Genomic DNA, 25,525 nt, shown 5'->3' with positions numbered 1-25,525 from the left:
GATAGTCCAGCCCATCACCGCTCTGTTAAAGAAGAACAAACGTTTAGAGTGGTCTACTGAAGCAGAACAAGCTTTTCAGGACTTAAAAGCTAAATTCATTTCTGCACCTGTTCTAAAACATCCTCGCCCAGAACTCCCCTACATCGTGGAAACGGATGCTTCTAGTCTTGCTATGGGGGCAGTTTTATCACAAAGAGATCCGGTCACACACCAATTACATCCTGTAGCCTTTTGGTCTCGCAAATTCTCGGCTCCCGAGATCAACTATTCAATTACAGACAAGGAACTTTTAGCCATCAGATCGGCCTTTAAAGCCTGGCGGCATTATCTTTTGGGAGCCAGACACACAGTCACCGTAATGACTAATCACCGCAATTTACAATATCTGAAGACAGCCAAAGCTCAGTCTTCCAGACAGCTTCGCTGGGCTCTGTTTCTGGCTGAGTTTGACTTTATAATTACTTATCGACCAGGCAGTAAAAACGGAAAGGCAGATGCTCGCTCCCGGATGGGAGTAGATGAACATTTGACCAATCCAGAACCAATACCCATAATCCCAGAACAAAGGATTTTAGGTTTGGTCAGCGCTCAATCCTTTGAAGACATCAAGACTACAGTCAAATCACTCCTAAACCCGGCCGATTTGCAGGACTGGAAATTAAAGGGAAAAGAATTCTCAGTGGATCAAGACCTACCATATTTCCGAGGACGATTGTACTTGCCCTGTGAGAAAATACAAAAACAAGTAATCTCCTGTTATCACGACTCTCTAATGGAGGGTCACCCTGGCATTACCAAAACCATGGAAAAGATCAAAAGACATTTCTGGTGGCCATCATGGAAGAAGGATATTAGAGACTTTGTAATCTCCTGCGGTGTGTGTGTGCCCAGAATAAAAGTCAGAAGGAGAAACCAGCCGGCCTATTACACCCATTAGACATCCCTCCCTGTCCATGGCATACCCTGTCCATGGATTTCATCACAGACTTACCTCCATGCTCAGGTTATAATACCATTTAAGTAGTCGTGGATCTATTCTCCAAGATGGCTCACTTCATTCCCCTGAAGGGCCTACCTTCAGCTTCAGTATTGGCCCGGGAATTCTTAGAAAACATTTTTCGGTTACACCGTTTTCCCTCGGTTTTGGTCTCCGATAGGGGAAGTCAATTCATCTCCCACTTTTGGCGAAGTTGCTGTCGTCTAGCCCAAATTGATGTAAGACTTTCAACCAGTCACCATCCCCAAACTGACGGACAAACCGAGAGGACAAATCAGACTTTAGAGCAATATCTACGTTGCATGCTCCAACAAACTGAAAACCCTTGGAAGGATATTCTTTGGATCGCTGAATACGCTTACAACAATTCGACTCATTCTGGAACCGGGAAGACTGCCTTCTTCCTATTATACGGACACCATCCTAGAACCTCTAACCTGGATCCTCCCCAAGAATTCCAAACACCTGCTGTGGATTACTTGCACTCGGAGATCACTCGTGCTTTTAAGGAAGCCACTGCCCATCTGCAAAGAGCTGAAGCTCAATTCAAAAAAGGAGCAGATCGACACCGTAAAGGGGCCCCTCACTACGCAGTAGGAGACCAGGTCTGGTTATCCACTAAGCACCTGCCTCTAAAAGGACCCTGCACCTTCATCCCAAGATACCTTGGACCCTATCTCATCTCTGCCATAGTTAATCCGGTGGCTGTCAAATTGGAATTACCTGCGCATATGAAAATACATCCAGTCTTTCATGTCTCCTTATTAAAACCAGTACAACCAGAAACCCGATTGACTAAACTCCCAGAACCTGTTTTGGTAGAAGGAGAACTTGAATTCGAAGTAAAGAACATCTTAGACTCCAAAATCGCCAAATCTAAATTATATTACCTGATTGATTGGAAAGGATACGGCCCCCAGGAAAGATCTTGGGAACCCTCAGAATATGTCCACGCACCTCGTCTGGTCAAGAAATTCCATCTGAATCACCCCGACAAGCCAAAACCCCCGGAGAAGACACGCTTAGGAGGGGCCTTGAGGGGGGGTGCTGTCATGATCACTGCTTCCAAGGAGCCAGGACCAGCCCAACGTCCTTGGAAGCAGGCCCCTAATCCTAAGCCTAGGCACCAGCCGGTCCCTACTGGGACCTTTTGGACCTTGTCCTGGCGCTGGTGGCACCAGGCTCATCAAAGCCATCGGTCCCGGCACTGGAAGCGCCGGGCTCATAATATGTGTGAAGATGCTTGGGTGGACTTACCTGCAGCAGACCATGCTGCTTACTTATCAGCTACATAGGAAATCTTCTTTAAGCCGGAACTATTTTCTTACCTGGGTGGGGCAAGCTCCACGCCCTGGATACAACACTGGAACTCTTCTGGAACAGGAACTCTTTTCTTACCTAGGCGGGGCCGTGGAGGAAGACGCCTCATCACTCCTAGGCTATTTAAACCACACCCGATTGATGAAGCGTGCTTTGCGTTATTCTGCATCTGCAGCAGAACGCTCACCGAGTCTGTTCCAGCTTTTCTTCTTCCGATCCTGTACCTGCAAGAACAATACTTACCATTCCAGTATCCAATCTTCAGCAGCGCCTGTAAAAGACAAGAAACAACAGGTTAGCACGACGACTTCACATGCAACGCATTCCTTACCTGGTCCATCGGCAGCGACCATTTCTTCACGCTGCACCTCCGCCTGTGGAGACAAAAGCATTACTTACCGGCAATCCGCGAATTCCGAATGTTTTCAACACTGCAACCCAGCATCTGAAAGACAAAAGAAGAGACATTAGACAGGTATTTACTTACGCCCATCGCGCTCTCCACAATAGAGCGCCTGCAACTACTCCGGCGTTTTCCAGCACCTCTTCAGCACGAACTCACAGCCGTGAAGGAGAGAGACAGTTAAAGCGCTTGCATTTACTCACGCATTTCCAAGCGCTTCTTTCCAAGGCTCTGGCTCCAGATTTGGCTCTCTTCATTCCATCTTCTAACGCTAGAGCCCTGCAAAACAAATAGAAGAAAGCATTATTCCGAGCCCTGTTCAATACTTACGTGTCCACGCACCTAAAGACTATATGGACTAAAAGGTGTCCGGAAACTCACCGCTCGTGCTGTTAACGGCGGTTGCGATCCTCTGATGTTAAGAGGCCTATGTTTCACCCAGTGAAGGAACTGGCAATGGCACCCTGCACCAGACGCAGATGGAGAGCCCAGCATTCACCTATCTAAGAAATCTCACCCTTCGAGTTCGACACACAGTGCGAAGAGGCTCAGCCCCAGAAGCCAATCGAGTCCTGCACATCACTTTTCGAGTCACAGACTCCTTCATGCCTAGACCAGCGCCTCCGTGGGAATCAGGTGAGCGTTACAATGACCCAGTGACCCACACTACCTGTCGAAACACCCCACTCCAGAGAGTCTGGTGGTGCAGGCAGCTACTGCAACATCTAGGCAAGCGTCTTACCCTACAATCCCTCCAGATAGGGACGACAAAAGTGGATGGATGGGCAAGGAATGTATTTTCTGCAGGGAGTATGGCATTCAAATCTGCCAACTCTATATGTGCTCTTGCAGAATGTACATTAATTCTATGAGACGGCTTTTCCCTGGCGGCAGAGCACATTCCCGAAGGGGATGAAAGAGACTGGTTCTTAGCCATAGTTGGAGACGTCAAAGAAGCCATTTTTGAGTCACTTCAGTCAGGTCTGGATTCTGCTGACAGTATCAGCAGGACCATGGCTACTAGCACCGTTATGCACAGATTTGCGTGGTTGCGGAAGTCTGGTTTTGCACCCGATGTGCAGTCAAGACCTCTCAAAATGCCCTTTGATGGGTCTCACCAGTTTGCCAACAAGGCTGGTGAGTCTTGAGAAGCTGCAGACCTCGAAGGCGGCAGCCAAATCTTTAGGTGCCGCCATTAGGCAACCTCAGCGTTTTCGACCTAGTGGACAACCTTGGGGGGGGGGGTAGATCTTTTCGCTACTACTCAGTTGGAAGGGCGAGAGGAATGGCTGGTCAAAGGGGGCACAAATGATTTCTTCGTGGTGGACGAGGAAGGGGTCCAAAGCCAGCTCAAGCAGGGGCATCTTTACCATTTGCCACTGTGTCAGCTGCCTCAAAACCTCTGAGGTCTTAAGTCACAGTTCACCAGTGTGAAGCAGACTGTCTGAGCATCTAGAAGAATGGTGAGACATTACTTCGGATGCTTGGGCTTTGGAAACTGTAGCCCACAGTTACTGCCTTCCTTTTATACAGAGACCTCTGAACAATCCACGGGGGAAGCACTCTTTGAGGTTTGCAGATCCGCTCCTTGTGCATGAGATTTTAACCTTGCTAGAGAAAGGTGCTATAAAACCAGTGCCTGTAGCGGAGAGGAACAAGGGATGGTATTCCCCTTATTTCCTACTACCCAAAAAGGACGGAGGACTGAGACCCACCTTGGACTTGAGATACTTGAACAAGTTCCTCGCGAAGGACAAGTTCAAGATGGTCACACTTTCTCAGATCCTTCAGGCCCCCCAACTCCAGGATTGGACCTTTAGGATGCTTATTTTCATGTGCCAATCCATCTCGAGCACAGAAAATACCTTAGGTTCGCAGTGCTCATCAATTTCGAGTTCTGCCATTCGGGCTGAGCTCCACCCGAGGGTTTTCACCAAACTGATGGCAGTAGTGGCAGCGAGTCTTCGGAGAGGGGGATTCACCACTACACCTACCTGGACGATTGGTTGATCAGGGCACGTTCTCCCGAACAAGTCCTGGATCATCTCAGCATCACCTGCCACTCCCTTCACAAAGTGGGCTTCTTCCTCAATTACAAAAGTCCCATATGACACCTTATCAGAAACTCCAATTCATCTGAGCTGTTCTGGATACATCCTTGGGTAATAGCTCGCCACTTTGAGCTGAGGGCGCAAGACATTCTACAGATGGTCACCAAATTTGAAAGTGCTCAGCGTCTCCCGGTCTTCGATGTCTCTTTTTTTGTTGTTTTCTTTTGGGTTTCTTTTTGGATTGCAGTTTCTCGGCCTCAAGGCATCTTGCATTTTTCTGGTGCCAGAGGCCTGCCTGAGAATGAGATCTGAGAATCCCTTCAATGGGCTCTCAGAACTCAATGGTCCCAGTTCTCAGGAAAGATGTCGGGCCTACTTCAGGTTCCAAGCAGGGTCGCACAGGATCTTCTGTGGTGGGCTTGCAAGGATAATATTCTGAAGGGAGAACCTTTTTGGCAACCATGGCCGGAGATAACCGTAGTGAGTACCCCTCACTCACGGGGTGGGGAACCCACACCAAAAGATCTGACAGTCGGCAGTTGTTGGTCTCCATCAGAGGCCAAATTACATATCAATCTCTTGGAGCTGAAGGCAATCAGACTAGCGCTGAAGGCCTTTCTGCCCTCTGTACAGGGAAAGAATGTCCTGATATTGATGGACAATACAGTGGCCATGTACTACCTCAGCAAGCGAGAAGGTGTAGGGTCACTACCACTATGCAGAGAGGCAATGCAGCTCTGGTACTGGGCAATTCCAGAAGGAATCTCCCTATCGGCAGTTCACCTAGCCGCAGAGGAGAACACATCGGCGGACGCTCTGACCAGGGGAAGCAGAGTCTCCCACGAGTGGGAACTAGCTCAGGAAGTCCTTCAAGAGATCTTCACCTTTTGGGGAACCCCTCGAGTGGATCGGTTTGCGACTGGTATCAACCGGAAGTGTGAACTGTATTGCTCCAGGGAATCTCCCCCAGGAGGATCTGTAAAAGACTCGTTTGTGGTGGACTGGGAATTTCCACTCCTGTATGCATTTCTTCCAGTCCCTGTCATTCCTCACGTGATCAGGATATTGAGAATGTTCGGGAAACAAATGATCCTAATTGGCTGGTATTGGGCCAGGAGGACGTGGTACCCGGACCTTCTGCACATGTCCATCTGTCCTCCAATCTGTCTTCCACAAAGAGAGGGCATTCTCTCACGGGAGGAGGGTCGGGTGTCATGATGCCTACCCTCGGGCATCCGGATCAAGCCCATCAGCCGCGGGAGCAGGCATCCAGACATTTACAAAAACCCCAGCAGCCCCAGCTAGGGGCTGTCTGGGTTCAGTCCTGGCGCCATAGGCGGCAGGCTCATAGACATTACTTACCTCATGCAGACCATGCTGCAAATAAATCCAAGCCAACGTGAGGCGTGGATGGGACTATTTTACTACAGGGACTATTTTTTACTCTGGTGTGGTCCTGGGGAACTGCTTTCTTGGGACTACTTTGGAGGCTATTTAAACCACACCCGAACAGCAGCACATGCTTCGTGTTATTCTGCATCCAGCAGTGTGACTCTCACCGTGCCTGCCGCCAGCATCCAGTCTTCTGCCACCCCCGCCTCCAATTCGGAGCTCGTAGAATAAAGAGGAAGAAAAGGACAAGGTTAGAAAACAAACTTATTTCAAATTCCTCACCTGATTCCGGATCCATTTAATCTCCCGACCTGGAAAGTACATCAGTCCTGAACGCGTCGCTTCGCCAGCTCCAGCACGGCACCATACTCACCAGTTCTCACAGCATCTTTCGATCCGGCACTGTCCATTTCTTCGCCGTACTCCAGCACCTAGGGGCACAAGAATAACAAGGTGAGCCAAGGGAATCAACAAATACCTCTTACCACCATAGACTTACCTGATTTACCACCGGCGGTATTATTCTCCATATCTTCATATGCCGCATCTGTAAAGAAGAAGAAAAACAACACGTTAACACATGCAATAGTTACCGGACAGTGTTGGGTAACAGAGAATTACCAGAACGTCAGCAGCAGCTACGAGACCACCTTCTCACGAACTCAGCTGCAACTTAAGGAAGGGGACAAGAGTGAACATCGGGCACATTGAACTCTTTGAACTTGATACTTACCAATCCCGCCTGGGACTTCAGAGTCAATGCTTACCGGAACTCTCCCAACGCCTTCAAACCAGTGAAGTAACTGGTATCTACGCGCCCCTGAAAGACACGCAGGATGGAGAGCTCATCTTTTACAAACATAAGGTGAGGTTACTAAGGGGATATCGCAGGTGATTAGTGGGGGAGAGCGAGAACAGTTGGGAGGCCATCACTAAAACCCACAGGTGGCTAATCCCTGTCTCCACTTGCAGGAAAATACTTCTTCGGGTCCAGCAGACGAGACTAGGCGGGCCAGTCCAGACAGTCATCTCTGCACTACGCATCACGTTGACGGAGACCGCAGCTGTCCGGGTCGATCGACACCCATGTGGGGTGCAGGTGAGCGTAACATCGGGTTCCCCATCCAGAAGTCAAAACACTCAACCTTCACGCTTGATTTTTGAACGGCTGAGATACAAGGATAAGGACCTCCCGGATGACGTAATGGCGATGTTGCTTTCGGCCAGAAGGCCACCAACTAACAGGCCAATTCATGGAATAAATGTGCACCGAAAAGGGGTGCGCAAGCGTGAAAATCGCAGCGCACGTGTGCCAAAGCCGAGCACATTGATTCATGGAATTCGGTGCACGTGTAAATCCTGGGATGTGCGCTAAAATTGTGGGTGGCACATGCGGGCACACACGTCATTAAATGGCATTCGCTACGCGCACAGGGAGAGCGCACACAACAAAAGTGGGCGTAACATGGGGGCGTAACACACGGAATGGGGAACAACGCGTGAAAATGTGGGTGTTACAGGGGGGCGGGGGAAGTACAGGAGGTAAATGCTCGCAACAACCACACGCACGCCAACAACACGTATTCATGGAATCGAACAGGGGAAAGGCCTGCGCCAAAAAAGACGTGCTAATCCGGAAACACGTACACCAGCAGGAAGCGGGCGTAAGCGGCCCCGCGCAGCATAAAAGTGCGTACAAACGAGCTCAAACGCTACGAGGAATATACCGTTCCTCGCAGCAGTGGTCGTGGGACACCGCAGGAGGAGGAGGATAGCCAGGCCCCGCATTTTTCTTTTTACCTGGGACCAGCCTTTTTTGGATGCCTGATGACCAGGTGTATGGGAGGTACAGGTTTCCACCACACATAATCCTAGACCTGGTGAGTGAGTGAGTGGGAGGATGACCTCACATCACCTACCCTGTGCTCGCAAGCACTGAGCCCCTTGGAATAGGTGCTCAATGTACTGCACTTCTTGGCTACTGGTTCATTTCAGCGGACAAGTGCCATAGTGGGGGGAGGGGTGTGTCACAGGCCACGCAGTCACGCTTTCTACACCAGGTGTTGGCCATCATGACTGCACGCCCCTCAGTCCGCAGGCACATATACATGCCCAGAACACCTGCAGACAGGCAGGCCGTGGTCCAGGACTTTTATGGGGTGGCACACTTCCCCAAAGTGTTAGGTGCCATTGATTGCACCCATGTGGCTCTACGTCTTCCCAGGGCCACTGAGCACATATATCGTAACCGCAATCACTGGCATTCAATCAACGTGCAGGTAGTATGTGATGCCAAGGGAATCATCACTTCAGTATATGCCAACTATCCAGGGTCAAGCCATGATAGTTTCATTTTCAGAATGTCGCCCCTAAACCGGGACCTGGAAGCTGGGCGGCATGGCGACACATGGCTGATTGGTGAGCATAAATGCCTCTGCACATGCATGCATGTCAGATACTGGATAATGTGAAAACCCCACTAATGATAGCCATCATCACCTCCCCAGGGGACAGTGCCTACCCTCTGAGCACCTACATGATGACGCCAATTTGGAACCCCACCACACCACCTGAGGTAAGATACAACACAGCCCATATTGCAACCCGGGGCATAGTGGAGCGCACATTCGGAGTGCTCAAGTCACGCTCCCTTGACCGCAATTGTGGGCAGCTGCTATATGCGCCCCAGTAGTGTGCAGGATCATAGTGACAGCATGTGTCCTGCACAACGTTGCAACCCGCCGGGGCGTGCCGGTGGACATGGTGATGTCCCCACATCCCCAACCACATGCACGGCCTCTGCGCATGGGAGGTGAAAGGGCACGTGGTGAGGCAGCCCGTCCCAGCTGGTGGCAAATTACTTCACCTAAAATCCCACCCCTGCGGAGTGCACACTGCCCTGGCACATACCAGCTGACAATCAATGATAATGTCAAAAGGGACAGTAAACTGTCACAACCATACCAGCCTGAGATTGGTCACCTGGAAGTGTTAAATTGTGTGCATCCCTACCTACTTAAAGACACCCAATGCTGTGTCACAAAAAGACACACATTCATGCAGCATGAATGACTACCCCCTTGCAAAATACCACATCAAAATAGTGCCATGTCACCCAACCCCTCCCCATCTCAGCTACCCAACACACCACACCACACCACACCACGGCATGCCATGCAATGCGAAAGCAACCAAATGAATGGACAACACATGCACAAAGTGCACTGTCCCTAACGTAAGCAGGCCACACACAAACAGCACACATGAACAAATACTTACCAGCAACACAAAACATCAGTACAGGATGAAACGGTGGCAATATATGACGGCAACAAATTTAAGTACTTCAAGTCTAACAACCTGACTAAGGCAGCACATCGACCCCTTCCAACTGCAGAGTGTTGCTGTCAGGCAAATGTGTCAGTGTACTGCATACAACATGAACTGCATCTGCAAAGGAGATGGGCTTGTTAAGACATGGAAAAGCTACATGTGTATAAGGACAATGACATGGTTGCAAAAGCAAATATCAATCCACCATGCAGTGGAGAATCAAACAACAATCCCCACTAGGGATGTACACACAGCTTTGGCTGCAGACTGGCCACACAACTCATGGGAGCCCAATGTTACTGTGTAAGTTACTGTCACTTGGTCACACCCTTTGCAAGCCATGGAAAGGGGAAGCAGGAGGGGTGTGTGTCAGGAACCCAAGCATCTAACTCAAAGACAGGAAAAACCTGCATGTGCCCAGCTGGAATACACAGTGGATGCCTACGGGAGCTACACAAAGCAACACACTGTAAACAAAAATAAAAAATAAAAATAATGGCCATGTGTGGACAAGGGGGGGAGGCCACCCAGGAGGGATGAGGTACAGGTACAAGAAAAAAAAACCTCCATGGGCTCATGGCCTTCACGGCTACGCTACAGTAGGGGTACGCGGGCACCACACCTGTTTGGGGCAAGGCGATCTGCACCTTGCTGTGCTGGCACTGCCTGAGGCTGCAGGACTGCATTCCTCCTTTGATCTGCTGGCCCTGCATCCGTAACCGCCAAAGGCAGACTTTCTAACACTGAAATCCCCATAGAGGGCTCTACCCCCAGTGCAGGTGGGGTGGACAGAACAGCATCCCTGCCAGAAACCCTCACCTGCGACGGCACATATGTCTCAATGTCCGATTCAGCACCTGATTCATAGAAGTCTGCGGAGGTGTACCTAGAGACACCCATGGACAGCATGGTCTGTAGGACAAATGGGTTTTCACCCACCACCACCCCACGTCCTCCACTGGTGCCCGGTTGTGGCTGTGATTCCTCCTGGGTCTGCACCATCTCCTCCTCCTCCGCAACAGTATAAAGTGCCTCATCACCTGCAAAAACATGAGATAACAAATGGAAACGGGCATGAGCACCATAGCACACACATAGACCTGACGAGGCAGAGATCCAGTACATAAATTACACATGTCCCACATGACAATAACCCTGGCATGCATGCACTATCAATGAGTTGGAAGGGGAGGCAAAAAGCAGACACTGAGGACTCCAAGATGGAAAACCAACACATGTGCTGCATGCTGGATAGCACTGGCATCACACATTAGCCTGTGAGTGGCATGTCCAATACACATACATGAAACATGCCAGCACACAGATGGCACATAGCATAGCCATGATACATTTGACAAGTACAGCCATATGGTAGGAAATAAGTATTGTCACTCATCCATGTGAGATGAACATCATGAGATACAACATGCAAAATAGTGTGACAAAACACGCATGTGCCACAAATCCAGTGTTCACTGTTGCAGTGATGGCAGGCAGATGGATACATCAATGATTGGTCACTTCAACATGACAGAAGACAACATTCATGTTCAACATTCAAACGGGGCCCAGAAATGATTGTGTGCAGGCCATTACTAAATCAGCCTGAATGGTTAAATCATTCCCATAACAAGGTAATAAATGTGGGCCATTGTGGGGTGTAATCTATGACAGAAGTATGTTACATTTGTGGCAGTACTGCAAGAAAATCTGTGGTACAAATGGCAAGGATTGAAACAATCAGGCTGAATGAACAGGAAAAGATTTTGAAAAATGTTGTTGCAAGATGACAGTTGAAGGGCAACTGCAGTAATCTGGTGCAAATTGGCAACTGTGGTCAGAAGGGATACTGTCATACCCAAACCCACGGCCGGGGAATGGTTTGGAGGGACCACATGGGTGACCCATACCAGTCATGACTACACAGCCTCACCTGGCACTCAATCAGAACACATCACCCAAGCAACATACACATGGATTGCACACACCTGCATGGGCACTCACCGGACAATGCTTCAAGATCTGGTAGGTCTCCCACGCCTCGGATCTGATCCTCTGTGATGAAGCCTCCAGCGACACTCATGTTCAGTGAGTTGGTCGTCCTCTGGTGGAGACCCACCGCCAGTCACCAGAAAAGGGGCATGATTGGAAGCCAGCTTGATCTTTTCTCTGCGTTTCAGGTAATTCCACCACTTATAGCAATCAGCTGTGCGCTTCATGAATCCAAGGGAACTAATGCGGGTCGCGATGGTCTGCCAGTGGGCCCTACGTTGAGCAGGCATAGTCTTGCACCCTGCACTCGCCACCATTTCGCGGCTATGTGCCAACACATAGGCCACAAGTGTATCTAGTTCGGCGTCATTGAAACTAGGCTTCCTTGATGTGCAGGAGTGTGTAGCCGTGTCTGGGGTCCCAGCCTGTAGTGCAAGAGCACCCTTCTTCTTGGAAGGTGGTGCGGATCCTGAGTGGCTTACGCCGCTCTGGTTGGTAGGGGCAGAAGCGCAGGTGGACTGGGCACTGGAAGTTTCCAAAGGCACAATGACCAAAGGTCTCACTGCAGTCATTGGCTGCAGGGTGATGTTGGCAGGACCAACCTCGGTGTGATGGACTTGGACCGACACTGTCCCGGCTGGGAGACTCGGAGCTGGGGTGGATTGAGCTGCAGCTGCCCCTGCAGCCTCCTCACCTGGCTACTTGGGGCAGCAGATGACATTGTTGCCCCAGATCCACGTGGCCTGGTGACAGCAACTTTCACCGCCACACGTGGCTTAGACTTGGTGATACGGAAGTCAGCCTGGGAGTCATCCTGTGCCGGTTCAGTTGACAATATGGGCAGGTTTAACGAGGGCTGAGCTGGGATGATGTCAGCTACATTTCCCCCAACCATTGGGGGGAGGGGGCATAGGTGGCCCCGATTTGGTCCTCCACACACCGGCTTCTTGGGCCACTCTCCACATCCTGGCCACGTCCCCTACCGCACCCACCTCTTTGAGCTCGGCCACCTTTGCCTCCCTTACTGCTTGGTCGCCTCCCAACCATGGCACTGATGATGTATGTATGGGAGTTGCAGTAAACAATTGTCCTGGGCAATTGGGGTGAAAGGGGTAGGGTACTAGATGGAATTCGTACCCTAGTGCTCTAGCAAGGCTGTCTGTGACCCCTGGGGGAAGATGACGGTCACGCAACGCACCGGCCCCCCTAAAACAATATTAAACGTGCATGCAACCCCTGGTAGACCACGTGCATGGAAAAATGAACCCGCACTACGCTGTGGCACCCAGAAACACAAAAATAAGCGTACGCGTGATACACGCAGCCTACAATGACCTCTGAAGGGGTACGCGACACACGGGGGCAACCACAGTTGGAAAATAGGTGCGCGACTCACCGTCTGCCTGGAAAAAGAACGTGAAAAAGACACGCGTGTGCACATTGGCAACACCCCCACCAAAAGAAGAATTGAACACTGTCTGAGTAAACGGGGAGTACGAACTGGAACCATTGTGAAGTAATCGCGTGTGAACCGACAAGAAGTACAAGTATCACCCGCTCGCTCTCCACAAAAAGCACGTATGAGAAAATGGCGTCATATGCATGCCTTTTGAGCCCGCCCACACGTGCAACATCACTTACGCGCGAAGACCCTTTCCTCCAATTGCACACTGACGTGTTTTTTCACATGCTGATTCACTATGCACCCGTGTTGAGGGAAACGCCCGTGCGCGTTACGTCACAGACGCGCTTACGCACTAAGGGCCTTTCCTCGAATTACACGCTGACGTGCAGTTTTTTCACATGCCAAATCACTCTGTATCAAGCTGGCCACGCGACAACACACGGAAGACCACGCTCCTGCCCAAAAGGCCATTTTCCTGAAACCCCCCGCACCCTCGATTCCTGAGCACGCTACCAGCTGCCATCTGCTGCTGCCTGCCTGCTGCCCACGTGCCCTGCTATTTGGTGCCTGCATGTCAGCCATCTGCAGGGGTCCATTTGCTGTGTCCACCCCTGCTGGAACAGAAGACTCCCGACTGGGATACCATCGCTCCACAGCCCAGCCCCAGGACCCAGTTGCCCACCCACACCTGCCTCGGGGGTCGCCATGTCGGGGCAAACGCCATCCAAGACTACTGGTGACCCCCAGCCAGAGAGGCAGAGGGCTACCAGCTTCAGCGATAAGGAAGTTGGTATCCTGGTGGAGCAAGTTCTGGGGCATTATGATGCCCTCTTCACACCATTGTGCGCCGACAAGGAAGGACGGAGGAGGATCTGGATGGACATAGTGGGTGCCATCAACGCGGAGAGGGAGGCACCCCGTGACATCAAACACGTCCAGAAGCGCTGGGAGGACTAAAAGTCCAGGACCCTCAAGAAGGCCCGGCGCCTCTTCGAGGCAGAGGATGCAGTGGGGCGCCGGGGACAGTTTACCAACCAGCAGATGAGGGTCCTGGAGCGCATTCACCCAGTGCTTCGCCACCAGATCCTCAGGATGCATGCCCGTCTGGAGTCGAACGGTAAGTGCTGTGTGAAACAGGGCATGTTGCAGTGTGCTGGTAGTCAGCTACTTGCCTGTATGTGTGACAAAGGCTATTTATGGATGTGTGTGTGCAGGGACATCATGGTAATGCATGTGAGACCAGTCATGCGTGAACCACATGGATGGTGTATGTGTTCCAACACACATGAATGCATGCCTCTCTGTTCTTGGACATGGATGGGGTGTGAGAAATGAGTGCTGCTCTCATGTACATGTATGGTGTACATGTCTGTGTCTGAGAAGCGTGTGTGTGACTTTTAAACACCATGGATGCATGACACATGTCTGTGAAGATGTGTTGATTCACTTATGCTGTCTAGTCATCCTTGTATCCACGGTGTCTGTGGTGTACGAGCCCTGATGCATGACCCTCCGGTGATGTGTGTGCATGGGATCAGTATGAGCCATGATGCATGCGAGTTTGAAGCCAACATTTCTGTCAATAGAGGCCATTTGTACGTGGATGCTGATTGCATGCGCCGTGCCTGTTTCTGCATGTGTGTTGCCTGCATTGACCCATGTGTTGTGGAGGGACAGGATGGAAGTGACGTTTGACAGTGCCACTCATGTGTTATTGCTTCGTGTCTAGGGGACTATTGTACAGTACCCTGATGCTTGTGTTCTATGTCTCCCTCTACGCAGCGTCGAGTGAAGAAGAGGGCATAGACGACGCTGTGGAGCAAAGCAACGGGGGTGCCTCCACCGGGCAGTGATGCAAGGCCCAGCCACCCTCCCAGGAATTGCCATCATCTGGGAGCGAGGGAACTGGTGCCGCATCTGCCACTACGGCTGTAGCGGAAGGGCTGGGTGAGCCCCCACAGGGGCTTGCAATGGCAGAAGACGGTGCGGAGACATTCAGGTTGGTGGTCTCCACAGAGGAGGAGGAGGATGCGGCCGCTACTGAGCTGCACATGGGGCCTGGTGGGGGTAGTACCACTGGTGCAAGTGGTGCAGTCCAGGGCCAGGGGGCACCAGGCACCACAGGTCACCGTGGGGGGGCCTGTGCATGTCACTGTCCCTGACTCTGTGACTGCACCACCATGCACCCGTCCCAGGCCCATCCGCAGGTAGGGGGAGGCCCACGTCATCTGGCTCTCCACTTCCTGCGGACGAGGAGTCCCATGACCGTATGGGGTCCGTCCTGATTGGTGTTGCGTTGCGCAGGCATGTCATTCGTGATGACGTGCATGCTTCCTGGGGGAACCACGCACGCCATCACGAAGAGCTGCGTGGCAACGTGACACAGTTGGGAGGGGCCATGGTCTGAGGGTTCCTACATGTGTCGAGCACTCTGGCGGCCCTCTCCTCCTCTGTGGAGACTATGCACCAGTCGTTCTCCCTGTCGTCTTCTGGCCGAGATTCCACCAGGGCCCCTTGTGGACCTGGCCCGACCAACGCAGCCAGCTTGGTGGAGCACCCATCCCTGCTACAGTCGGGAGTCGGAGGTCCAGCAGGGGTGGACACCCCACCAACTGGAGACCAGCAGATGGAGGATGTGCCGGCATCATCGGCCAGGGCACATGGACAGCAGCAGCAGGCTCGAGGTGGGAGCGATGATGGCTCGGGGCCATCAACATCAGAGGGGCAGGTATCGGCCGGAGGGCAGGAGGACCCTGGAATGGGAGTGTCTTCCGTGTGGCGGCGGTTGGGCCAGCGGATAGATGCGGAGCAGAGGCGGGCGGAAGAGGCGCAGCTCACCATGGTCAGGGCAGACTTCTCCATGCGCCGGGTGTTGAGGCAGGCTGAGTGCCTCGAGGCAACTTGCAGGGAGTTAGAACAGGCCATGAATGCATCCCTGCGAGACCTCGGGGCCAGGGCAGAGGCCCGCCTCCAGAACATTGACATGGAGTTCGATGATGCCCTGGCCCGGGACATCAGAGTGAGCCGTAGGACTTGCCCGCCGCCATTGTATATAGTTAGTGGTAGGTTTCCTTTCTGTTTTTATTCATTTTGGGGCGCTTGGACAATGCCCCACGTTTTTGTATAAGTTCTTCATTAGGTAGGGTTTTTTTATAGGTTTCATTTCAATGATTGGGCACATGGACCCTGGATTTGTTCTTTGTAAATAGTTCGACAATGAATTTGGCTTCTTATTTTTTTTCCATGGATCAATGGTTTTTTATTGTTTTTTCACTTTGGGTTTGTTTTGCCGGACTGACACTTTGGACACGTGCTTTTGGATTGCTTTTGATTTTGCTATCATGCATTTTTGGTTTATATTTTGGACATGCAGCTTTTCATTATTTAGTTCCATTTTTGTGTTTCATTTCATTCCCTTGCTTTTGTGTTTAATACATTTTTTATTTCCTACTTCAATCTGTGGTATTCTCTTTGGTTTCGTGCATGTCACAATGTGTGTTTTCTCAATCACATGCACCCATTGTGTGGGTGTGACGGAAATATGTTGATGTGCATTCTTGCCATTTGGGATGTATCATGTGATGGGGATTTAATTGTGGGGTGGATGTCATACCTGGCTGTGTGTTTGGACTGGGGTGGCGTGGGGTGTGATTTGGGTGGCCATAGGGCCCATGATTGTGGATCGTCATGAGGTGTTGGGGGGGACATGTCGGTGCTCACTTGTGCATGGTGACATGTGGGGTGTCTGGGGGGCATGGCCAGGGTGGATGGGCTGCCTGCGGGGCATGGCCAGGGGTCCAAGGTAGTCCCCTGTGTTGTGGGCTGCCTGCAGGGCCTGGGGGGGGGGGGTGACGGCACACCTGGGAGGACACGCACTGCCAATTCACGTTGGGGCACACCAGTACAACACGTACCCCTCCTGTGGCAGCGAAAACACATGTAAACCTCCCTGCGCACCCCTCGGAATACACGTACCCCGCTCCCCAAGGCCTATCGTGTGTGATTCTCCACGCGCACCCCTCTGAATACACGTACCCCGCTCGCCCAATGCCTATCGCGTGTGAAGCTTCCTGCGCACCCCCCAAATGCACTGTCGCGGCCCTGTGAACTGGTGCAGGGTTAGCGCGCCCCTTTGCGCTGCATTGGGGATCAATGCCTTATCTTTGCGCAAGGGACATTCCTGGGGGCTTAACTGGCGCTGCGGGATGTTCTCTGCGCCAGCGCTCAAAATGGCTTTGATATTCCATGAATAAGCGGTGCGCCAGAATGCAGTTTAGCGCACACAGCTGGCAAACGCTGCCGCACGCTAGCTCTCTGCGCTGCTCGCGTGCGCTGCCTCTGTGCTGAAATCTGTGAATTACCCTGAAAGTCTTTGTACTGTTGCGGTTGGAATAAATTATACAACTGGTGCAGAGAAAAGAATGAACATCCTTTTCTATGTAAAACACCAGATGTTTTATCCTTTCTGCTATATTTAGTCAATCTGGGGCTCCACATTGGTACTATTAAAGGCTATTTGGAGGCACTGTCCATCTTTAAGCGCTCGTCAGAGGAATGTTCATACTTCAAAATTCCACTGGTGACACAATTTCTAAAGGGGCTCACCAAAGTGTGTCCCCCCCCCCACCTCCCTCGCTCAATCTCCGTAACAGGTTCCTGTTTGGGATCTTAATTTGGTTCTAAAATGTCTAATGTGTGCGCCTTTTGAACCTATACACTCATGTTCCTTATGGTTGTTAACCTTTATAACCATTCTATTGGAAGCTCTAACATCAGCCCATGGAGTGAGTGAGTTGCAGGCACTTTCGTCCAAGCCACCCATTACTATCTTTCATAAGGATAGGGTTGTTTTAAGGGTTAAACCAAAATCATTTCTGATTTCCACATAGGACAAAAAAAATGTTTGCCTTCTTTCTGCCCCCCGGAACCCCACCCCTCCACCCTCCCTTCCTCATCCTAACAAGGAGAGGTTGCATAGGTTGGACCCCCGTAGAGCTTTAAGCTTTTATATATTTAGACTGTCAAAACTTTGTATTGATGATAAACATTACATTGGCTATGTGGGCCACAACCTGGGTTGGGCTGTTAATGAACAGAAATTATCCAGATGGATCATTCTGACCATTTCAGAAGGTTACAGGCTGACGGGGAAGGATCCTCCTAAAGGTTTAAGGGCCTATTCCACCAGGGGCATGGCTACCTCTACAGCCCTGCAAAGGGGTGTACCGATAAAAAGTATTTGAAATGGCAATGTGGTCTACTATCCACACGTTCACAAAGCATTTTTGCCTGGAATCTTCCTTTGGTCAGGATGGTAGCTTTGCAAAAGCAGTCCTGCGCTTGGTTCATGAAAACCATCAAAATCAAATTCTTACTCCCAACAAAACAAACACTGCTTTGGGAGTTTATGAAAGATGAGGAATACGTGGGAGGACACAATCCATTCGAAGAACAAGTTACTTGCCCCTGGTAACTTTCTTTCGACTGGATGTTCTTCCCACATATTCATCGCCCGTCGACCCTATCCCACAGTAGAATCTCCCATGCTGTTAAAGCATTTGCTCCTTCAAGGCAGAGTTCAAGTCATTCCCGTGATTATGCGGGTATTTCTACTGTAAGGGAAAAAACAGAACTGAAGCCAACGGGCGCTGCGCGTGCTATATATATGCCTTTTGATGACATCCTCGAGACTGGGGCCGTCGAGTCCACGCCATTGATGCACAGTGCCCTCTGCCAAAAAATAAATTCAGAAGCAGCTGAAGCTCGATAACTAATATCAAAGTTGATGAATATGTGGGAGGAACATCCAGTTGAAAGAACGTTACCAGGGGGAAGTAACTTGTTCTTCTTGTGGAGAGACTGGCTTAGCAAAGGCATGGCAAATGTGGAACAATGTTTTGTTAATATCACCTTGGAGTCCTTTGAAAATCTAATCCGGATATATGATTTACTGAGTCAAGACTTTTGAAGATATTTGCAGCTGCATAATTGCAACTGGGCTGTTCGAATAGCACAGGGCTTTCACCTTTTGTGCTATAAGTGCTCCACTTCTCCAAAGATGAGAGAGCAATCTCAAAGGTCTCAAGGGCTGTCAATTACTTGAGACAAGACAGGCTGCCCACTAGACTTGAGAGACTTGGGAGAGGGGTGGGGAGCGAGCTTGGGAAGGCATAGGCGGTGGAAGCATGGCAGGACATAACCAAAAACTAGTCCTTCAATTCACGAGACTTGCGGGCAAGAAGATCTCATACCTTTATAATACACAGATCCTGCTTGTATCCCGCAAGAATCTAAGGAAACCATCAAGGCACCTCAGATGCTGGATGGTCTGTAATCAGAAGGGTACGTATATGCATGTGATGTGGGAGTGCCAGAAATTGGAGGCTTTCTGACAAAACATGATGTATAGATCATGCGCTTGGGCTGGTGCTCGACAAATCGGCTGAAGTCGCCATACTGATCAAACAATTAGTCATGGTCGCCCATCTATGAGAACGAACACGGCAAAAATGGCCTGTTCTATGGCATGGTACCCATTCTAGAGTCTGCAGCCGCATTTTAGATCACTGTACCTTTCACAGATGGGAAATATCCATTTGCATATCAGTCTTTATCCCGCCCACATGGGCAGTCCAGGACCTAAATGTTATGGCAATTCCCTTCTGAACAAGAGTACCAACAGCAACCCCATACACATGTTTCAGCCTTGTTAATACAGTAGCGGGACTACAAATCCCTCGTCAATAAGCCAGGTGGCTAGCAATTGCACTGTCAAATAAAAAAACAATGTTCAGGAACTGAAAAAAAAACAGATGGCTCGGAATTTAAAAAGTGGCAGAAAATAATGTTACAAGTTGGGGAGTTGTTAGAAATTTATCGGGCAAAGGGTAGCCATTTTTGCACAAAACGTGAGAGCTATTTGGGGTGAGTTTATAAACCATGTTTGAATGGAATGCTAAAGCCCTCTGCTAAAGTAGTGGGAATTAGGTGGTGCGGGATAGGGCAGTCAAAAGGGAAAACCATATCTCTGTTGAAGGTTTGGTCATTGAAATATACAAATGTTTACAAATCCAATAAAGTATAATAATAAAGTTCACTATGTACAAATGTTACTTTCAAGTACAATGTCGTTAACCTTCTGAAATTAAAAAATACGTTTCAATTTTGCACTAGGTCTCTGGCCTTAAGCTCTTTCCAAAAGCATATTCATTACCATTCCTTGCTGATGTAAAGTTTGTTTCCTTGCCTCGTTTTAAGCAAAGGTCCAACAGATTATCTGTGTGCGTGTTTTTTCTTTTTTTGTTTAAGCTTTCCCCTTGCCATCTTTGTTCCGTACTTATAGTGGTTAATTACTTAGCCCCCTTCTCTGACCTTTCCTTAGACTCCCCTCCCCACTCTTACTCCATGTTAGAACCCCTTTCCTGCACTTGGGTCTTTTCAACAACAAAAAAAGACTTTTAGGAGCAGCAGCTCCTTTTGGGAGTTCTTAAAACCAATTGTGGAATAGCTGTCTCACTCTGATCCCATTTCCTTTTTTCAACTTTCCTTTTCAAAACCCTTTTCACTTCTGGTCCTCAGTGGTTTCTTATCAAGTTAGTGCTAAGTTTGGTTGCGGTTATTTGATTTCGGAATCGCAAAATAAATATGTATTTGAAAAGGTTTGAATGAGTGGTTTGGGAATGAACGGGCATCCCAAATTAAAAGAAAAAATCTAAATGCAGTGATCAAACCAAACTTACCACTTTTATAGATAAACCAACTTCTGAGTGTATTTGTATGGACAGTTGATTTCCTTATTACATAAGCTTTCTGCCTGATTTCTACTGAATGGTGAAACTTTGTATTAAAAAATTCAACTGTGCGGAAAGCTTCAGAGGTCGACGTTCCTATTTATTTATATTTAAGGTGGACCTCTGAAAAATGGGCAACACAAATTATGGTTGGGTTTCTGTGAAATTATTGGACAAATTAATTAAAAATAATTATTTAGCATATATGGCATTACAAACAGGAAAACAATTTATAACTGCTTATTTGTTTCTTGCAGATGACTACATAAATCGTGCCACGTATTCTAGAACTGGCATTACGCTTAAGAGTGCGACCAGAAAGGACACTGGGGAGTACACCTGTGATGTTACTGATCGTGCAAATGACAATTATGGCGAGGTCAAAATGAAGCTGATTGTGGAAGGTGTTCTTTCTTCTACTCCGCTCACAGAAAATTCAATGTACTTTGTGGCATGCAATATTTAATTCAATAACGTAATGCCCTTGTTCCTTTGCAGTGAGAATTAATGCTTGGTAAAATTGAAATATTAGCAAATGTAGGTATTGTCAACTTGCTCTGCGTTCTAATCCTTTCTAAAAGGGTGTTGGCCGCTTAGGGGTGGGGGAAGGGAATACATGGTTATGGATGTACTTATGAATGGGTGTTTACGAAGGTTTGACGAGCTACATTGAGACTTGTAGTTAACATAGATATTTGATTTTCATGTGTAAGATAAAACGATACATTGGAGACAGTTATCTTCATTACTCTGTCCCTAAATTTGACACTACAGTAGGTTAAACATTTACATAAGGGGGCACATCTGTCCTATGCCGCTTAGAAAAATGTCAACAGAAATCATGCTTATTAGGTTCCCCCCTAAATTGGTCAAAGGTGATTTTCTTTTTGTATGAAGACCACTGTAAAACCAATTGGTGACACATGACTAGTATTCAAGAGTTGCCTTGATGTTAATGTGAAATATTTATTTTCATTGAAAAACTACCAAGACGCCACCGTGTCTCAAAGCTCTTGATGATGATCACATTTTAGACTCCTGAAGACCACAACCTAAAGCAAAGGATTTGCTTCAGGAAAGCAACGTCATTCTGCTAATGAGCTGATCTAGGTAATGCAGAATCCGTGGATATATAAGAGACTCCAAATATGGTGTCATGCTCCTCTGTCTGTCCTCTTTCTTCCATACTTGCATGTACATGCCATCCTATATGGCTGGCTCATAATATAGAGCAGCGTTATAATTTAATTCCATACAGCATGTTGGTGCACGTGCATGACCAATACTTGCTCAAAATCCTTCCACTCCAAACGCCAGTTCTTGTCTCAGGGTGAATGGGCCAGGCCGAAGCTGCACATAGCTTTTTCTTTGCACACTTAAATAGTTTTTATTTTTGATCCTCCTGCGCTTATACCAGTAGGCAGTGGTATAAGCAATGCGCTTGTTGTCCAAAGCCTTTCTTTGCCTCTGGCCGTTGTGCAGTGTCTGCAGAAAAAAGTGGCAACTCATAAACTAGGGCCAAATGATCAACCCACAGTCTGTTTTCCCAGTGACTTAGCCTAAAGAGAAAGGAATCTTCCATTGATGACCTGCAGTGGAGCTCTTGGAGTTAAAACACTGGGTGTGGATTATTTGTGCTTTGGACTAACTTGGTCTCGATTCTCAGCTTGAGATGCCCCCTTCCCACTCCTCCCCCGGGACTGGATCCTTCTGGGACTGTGTAAAGACCTACAACTAATTATGTAGGTTGCAATGCAGGACCTCCTCCACCCTGCACAGCCTGGATGCAATGGCTCGCTCTTTTTGCTGGCCCAGTTTTTCAAGATCTCAAGATTTGATGCAACAGGAGAACAGGATTCATGATTAATGTGGGACCCCTGAATGATACCCGAGGCTGGAAGATGCTCTTCCTCATCACAGGACCTTTTGTGCCTTGGCAGGCGAGGAGGTGAAGGTTCTTGGCTTCTCTCAACGGAACACCTTGAGGATGGCCCCCCATTTTCAAGTAGTCACTAAAATGTCATGGTCAAGAAAAAAGAAAAAAAAGGAGCACTAGACCGTCGGAAGGGCAACACTTTTGGTGTCCGCGGTGGTCTCCCGCTGTGGTTGTCCCACAAAGGTGAAACTTGGTCTGGACTCCGAAAAGGCCTGGGTGCAGTGGCAGAAGTAGGTGTCGGCTTTCAGGATTTTGGGGTTTGAAGTTCAGTACTGCAGCTGCACCACATAACCTCTGGATGGCTTCTGGCAACCACTAGACCGGACTATGGATCCTAACCATGACCAAACCCTCAGAACGTCTTCGGTTTTTGGTGTCGGGGAATCCCACCGGCGGCCCTTCCTCTGCACAAAGTGAACTGTAATCTTTGGTGGGGAAAAAGTGGTCAAATGTCGTGTCAGATGTCCTTTGAAATATTCTTTGATCAGGTGGAACTTTTGCAACTCTGGGTGTTAAGCAGCACTATGCGAGGGTACTCCCTCGTCTGGGCGGGAGACCTCAGCCTGGCTTCTAGCAGTCACAAACACACTTCAGACCCTAGACAACAACTGGACTTCTTTGGATCAAGATGTCCAGGCACTCCTCTTCTGGACTCTCCAGGCATATAGGACTGGCTTCCAGGGTACTTCGGATTAAGAGTAGCAGGTGCACAATGGTCCCTCATAGCTCGGAAAGAGGTCTTCTAACCAGGTCCTCTTGATTCCGTCCATGGGTCAGCTCAGCAATTTTCGGATTCCTTGAAGAAATGCAACTGCATACTCCTTCCTTGGACTGGACCCAGGATTCAAGCTTCAAGTTTCAGCTTCAGCTACAGAACAAATTGGTGAGTGAGGGGTCCCTAGATATACACATTTGTTACCCAGTCACTCAGGCTGAGCCAGGCTCAGTCAGCCGATCATTCACGAGTGCATTCGTGCAGGCAGGCAGCCAATCCGGCTCACAGACATTCAGGCCACTCACCCCAACCCGACACCCATAAACACAGAATGCAGATTGGAGTAAGCAGCAAGCCTTTCTAACACTACATTCACTTCAGTTTCAGTCAGGGCTGGCCCAGGCATTGTGTCGCACAAACCAAAACCAGACACCCACAACACAAAGTGATTTGACTTCACACTCTATTCATACAGTTCCCCAAACAGCCAGGCGGGGGAAGGGACAGAGTCGGGTTTCCCAGGACTTTGGGAAACAAGGTTTAGAGGCAATAGAAACCAAGACACTATAGTGGCCATCTTGCCTCTCTTCAGGAATCCATTGATTCCTATGGCAGGGCCTGGGCGTCCGAGAACTAGAGGACACTCTGTGCCACTGTCAAGTCAGCATGTGGCAGTCACCAGCCCATATCCTTCTCTTTGGGCAATACACAGGTGGCTAAAAACACACGTAAGGGGTACAAGAGTGTACCCTCACCCAAGGGTGCCATAAGGGTACCCCATGGGTGTTCACCAAAAGGGAAAATAAAGAGCTGCACTGCCAGAGAACCAGACTACAGAAAACACACACACACACACAGAACTGGTAGGACAAGGACTAGGAGGCCCTGTTCCTCCAGAAGGCATTTCCAGCATCACAGTTAGATTCATCCCGCTTTGTGCAGTGTTTTGTTCTACCGGACATTGCTCAATGCAGAAATAAAGTATGGGTACGTGCAAAGTTTAAATAAATATCTTATTTGCCAATGAATACATTTCATGATATCTATTCAAACCATCATTAGTCGCTTAAGTGTGAACATGAATCTTGCTTCCTTTCCCCTAATCTTTCCTTCTCTGTCCTCTCCTCATATTCCTCTCAAAACCTTTGGCAGAAAATCTGAAAAAGTACAGATGACCACCGTAACAGAAAAATACCAAGGGCTAAACTCTAAGCCGTGCTAGTTATACTAACATTCTTGCTGTTAGAACACATCATGTTATCACAAAACAGTCATAGGAGAAAAATTCTATGAAGGTTAGTACTCATCTATAGTTTTCATGAGACACATTAAGACTGTCCCTATTGGGAAAAACACCCTGACCCTGTTGGGTTGAAGCTCTCCCTAGGAGGGCGGTGGTGCACTGCCTATCTAAGGGGGATAGCAAGAAATGTTTCCCTCATCAACAAGCATACACATGTAACGATTACATTTACTAAAAGAAACAGAACAAGTGTGGGTAGAGACTGTAAACCTAGTACCATGTCTCTGCTGTGTGTGATGAAAGGCTCCTATCTGGATTTGCGACACTTTTGTTCACCTGTTCAGGAGAAACCACTCACATCAGACCTTGTTTAGGAATGTTAAAACCGCAGAGAAACCAATCTTGTAAAAGAAACCTAGTGGCATGTAGCCTATGTAAGACAAAGACTTGGTCCGACGTGTTCAGCCTGTATTATCATGAGACACCTCATGAACCTACTGTCTCATGAAAACTATAGGTGAGTACTGACCTTCATAGAACAGATGACCACTGTGTCATTGTGGAAGATCAAGAAGGGGGATTTCAAAGACAGCCTGCAACTTGCTGAACTTGCAATAATCACAAAAGCGATTTTCCACACCACCAATTTAAGCCTACTCATGCAATCGGTTTAAAAAGACGAGAGCAAATTGAACAGTGTACAGGTCCCAAGAAGGGTGGTGGGGGGGAGAGAGGTTTTACATGGGTATAGAATCTCATGAAACCACTGAAAAGCCATCACCAAATTAACCAGGGAGAAAACTAACATCTGTTTTGTAAGCATGAATAGTGGATAGATAAGTTCTACATGAATCAGACGGACGGGTCAGAATGAAAGAAAATGGTCCAAGGAGGCAAAGAAGTGGTTTGTCTTCTTAGCTACACACAAGAGCAGAACATTGTCTGTTT

At 48.9% G+C, this 25,525-nt stretch overlaps 1 protein-coding gene across 1 annotated transcript in view; it reads left to right on the top strand.

Annotated features, from left to right (window-relative positions):
* F11R (F11 receptor) overlaps positions 1-25,525 on the top strand; it is a 346,329-nt gene that overhangs the window by 223,942 nt on the left and 96,862 nt on the right. Inside the window, exon 4 of the mRNA XM_069642857.1 lies at positions 20,941-21,087. Coding sequence (XP_069498958.1) covers positions 20,941-21,087 — 147 coding nt within the window. The remainder of the gene's footprint in view (positions 1-20,940; positions 21,088-25,525) is intronic.

Source organism: Ambystoma mexicanum, chromosome 1p (genome assembly GCF_040938575.1).
Source record: "Ambystoma mexicanum isolate Mex_15411 chromosome 1p, UKY_AmexF1_1, whole genome shotgun sequence".
Taxonomy (NCBI): domain Eukaryota; kingdom Metazoa; phylum Chordata; class Amphibia; order Caudata; family Ambystomatidae; genus Ambystoma; species Ambystoma mexicanum.
Note: the sequence above shows the minus strand (reverse complement) of the source record. Positions and strands in the feature narration are given on the sequence as shown.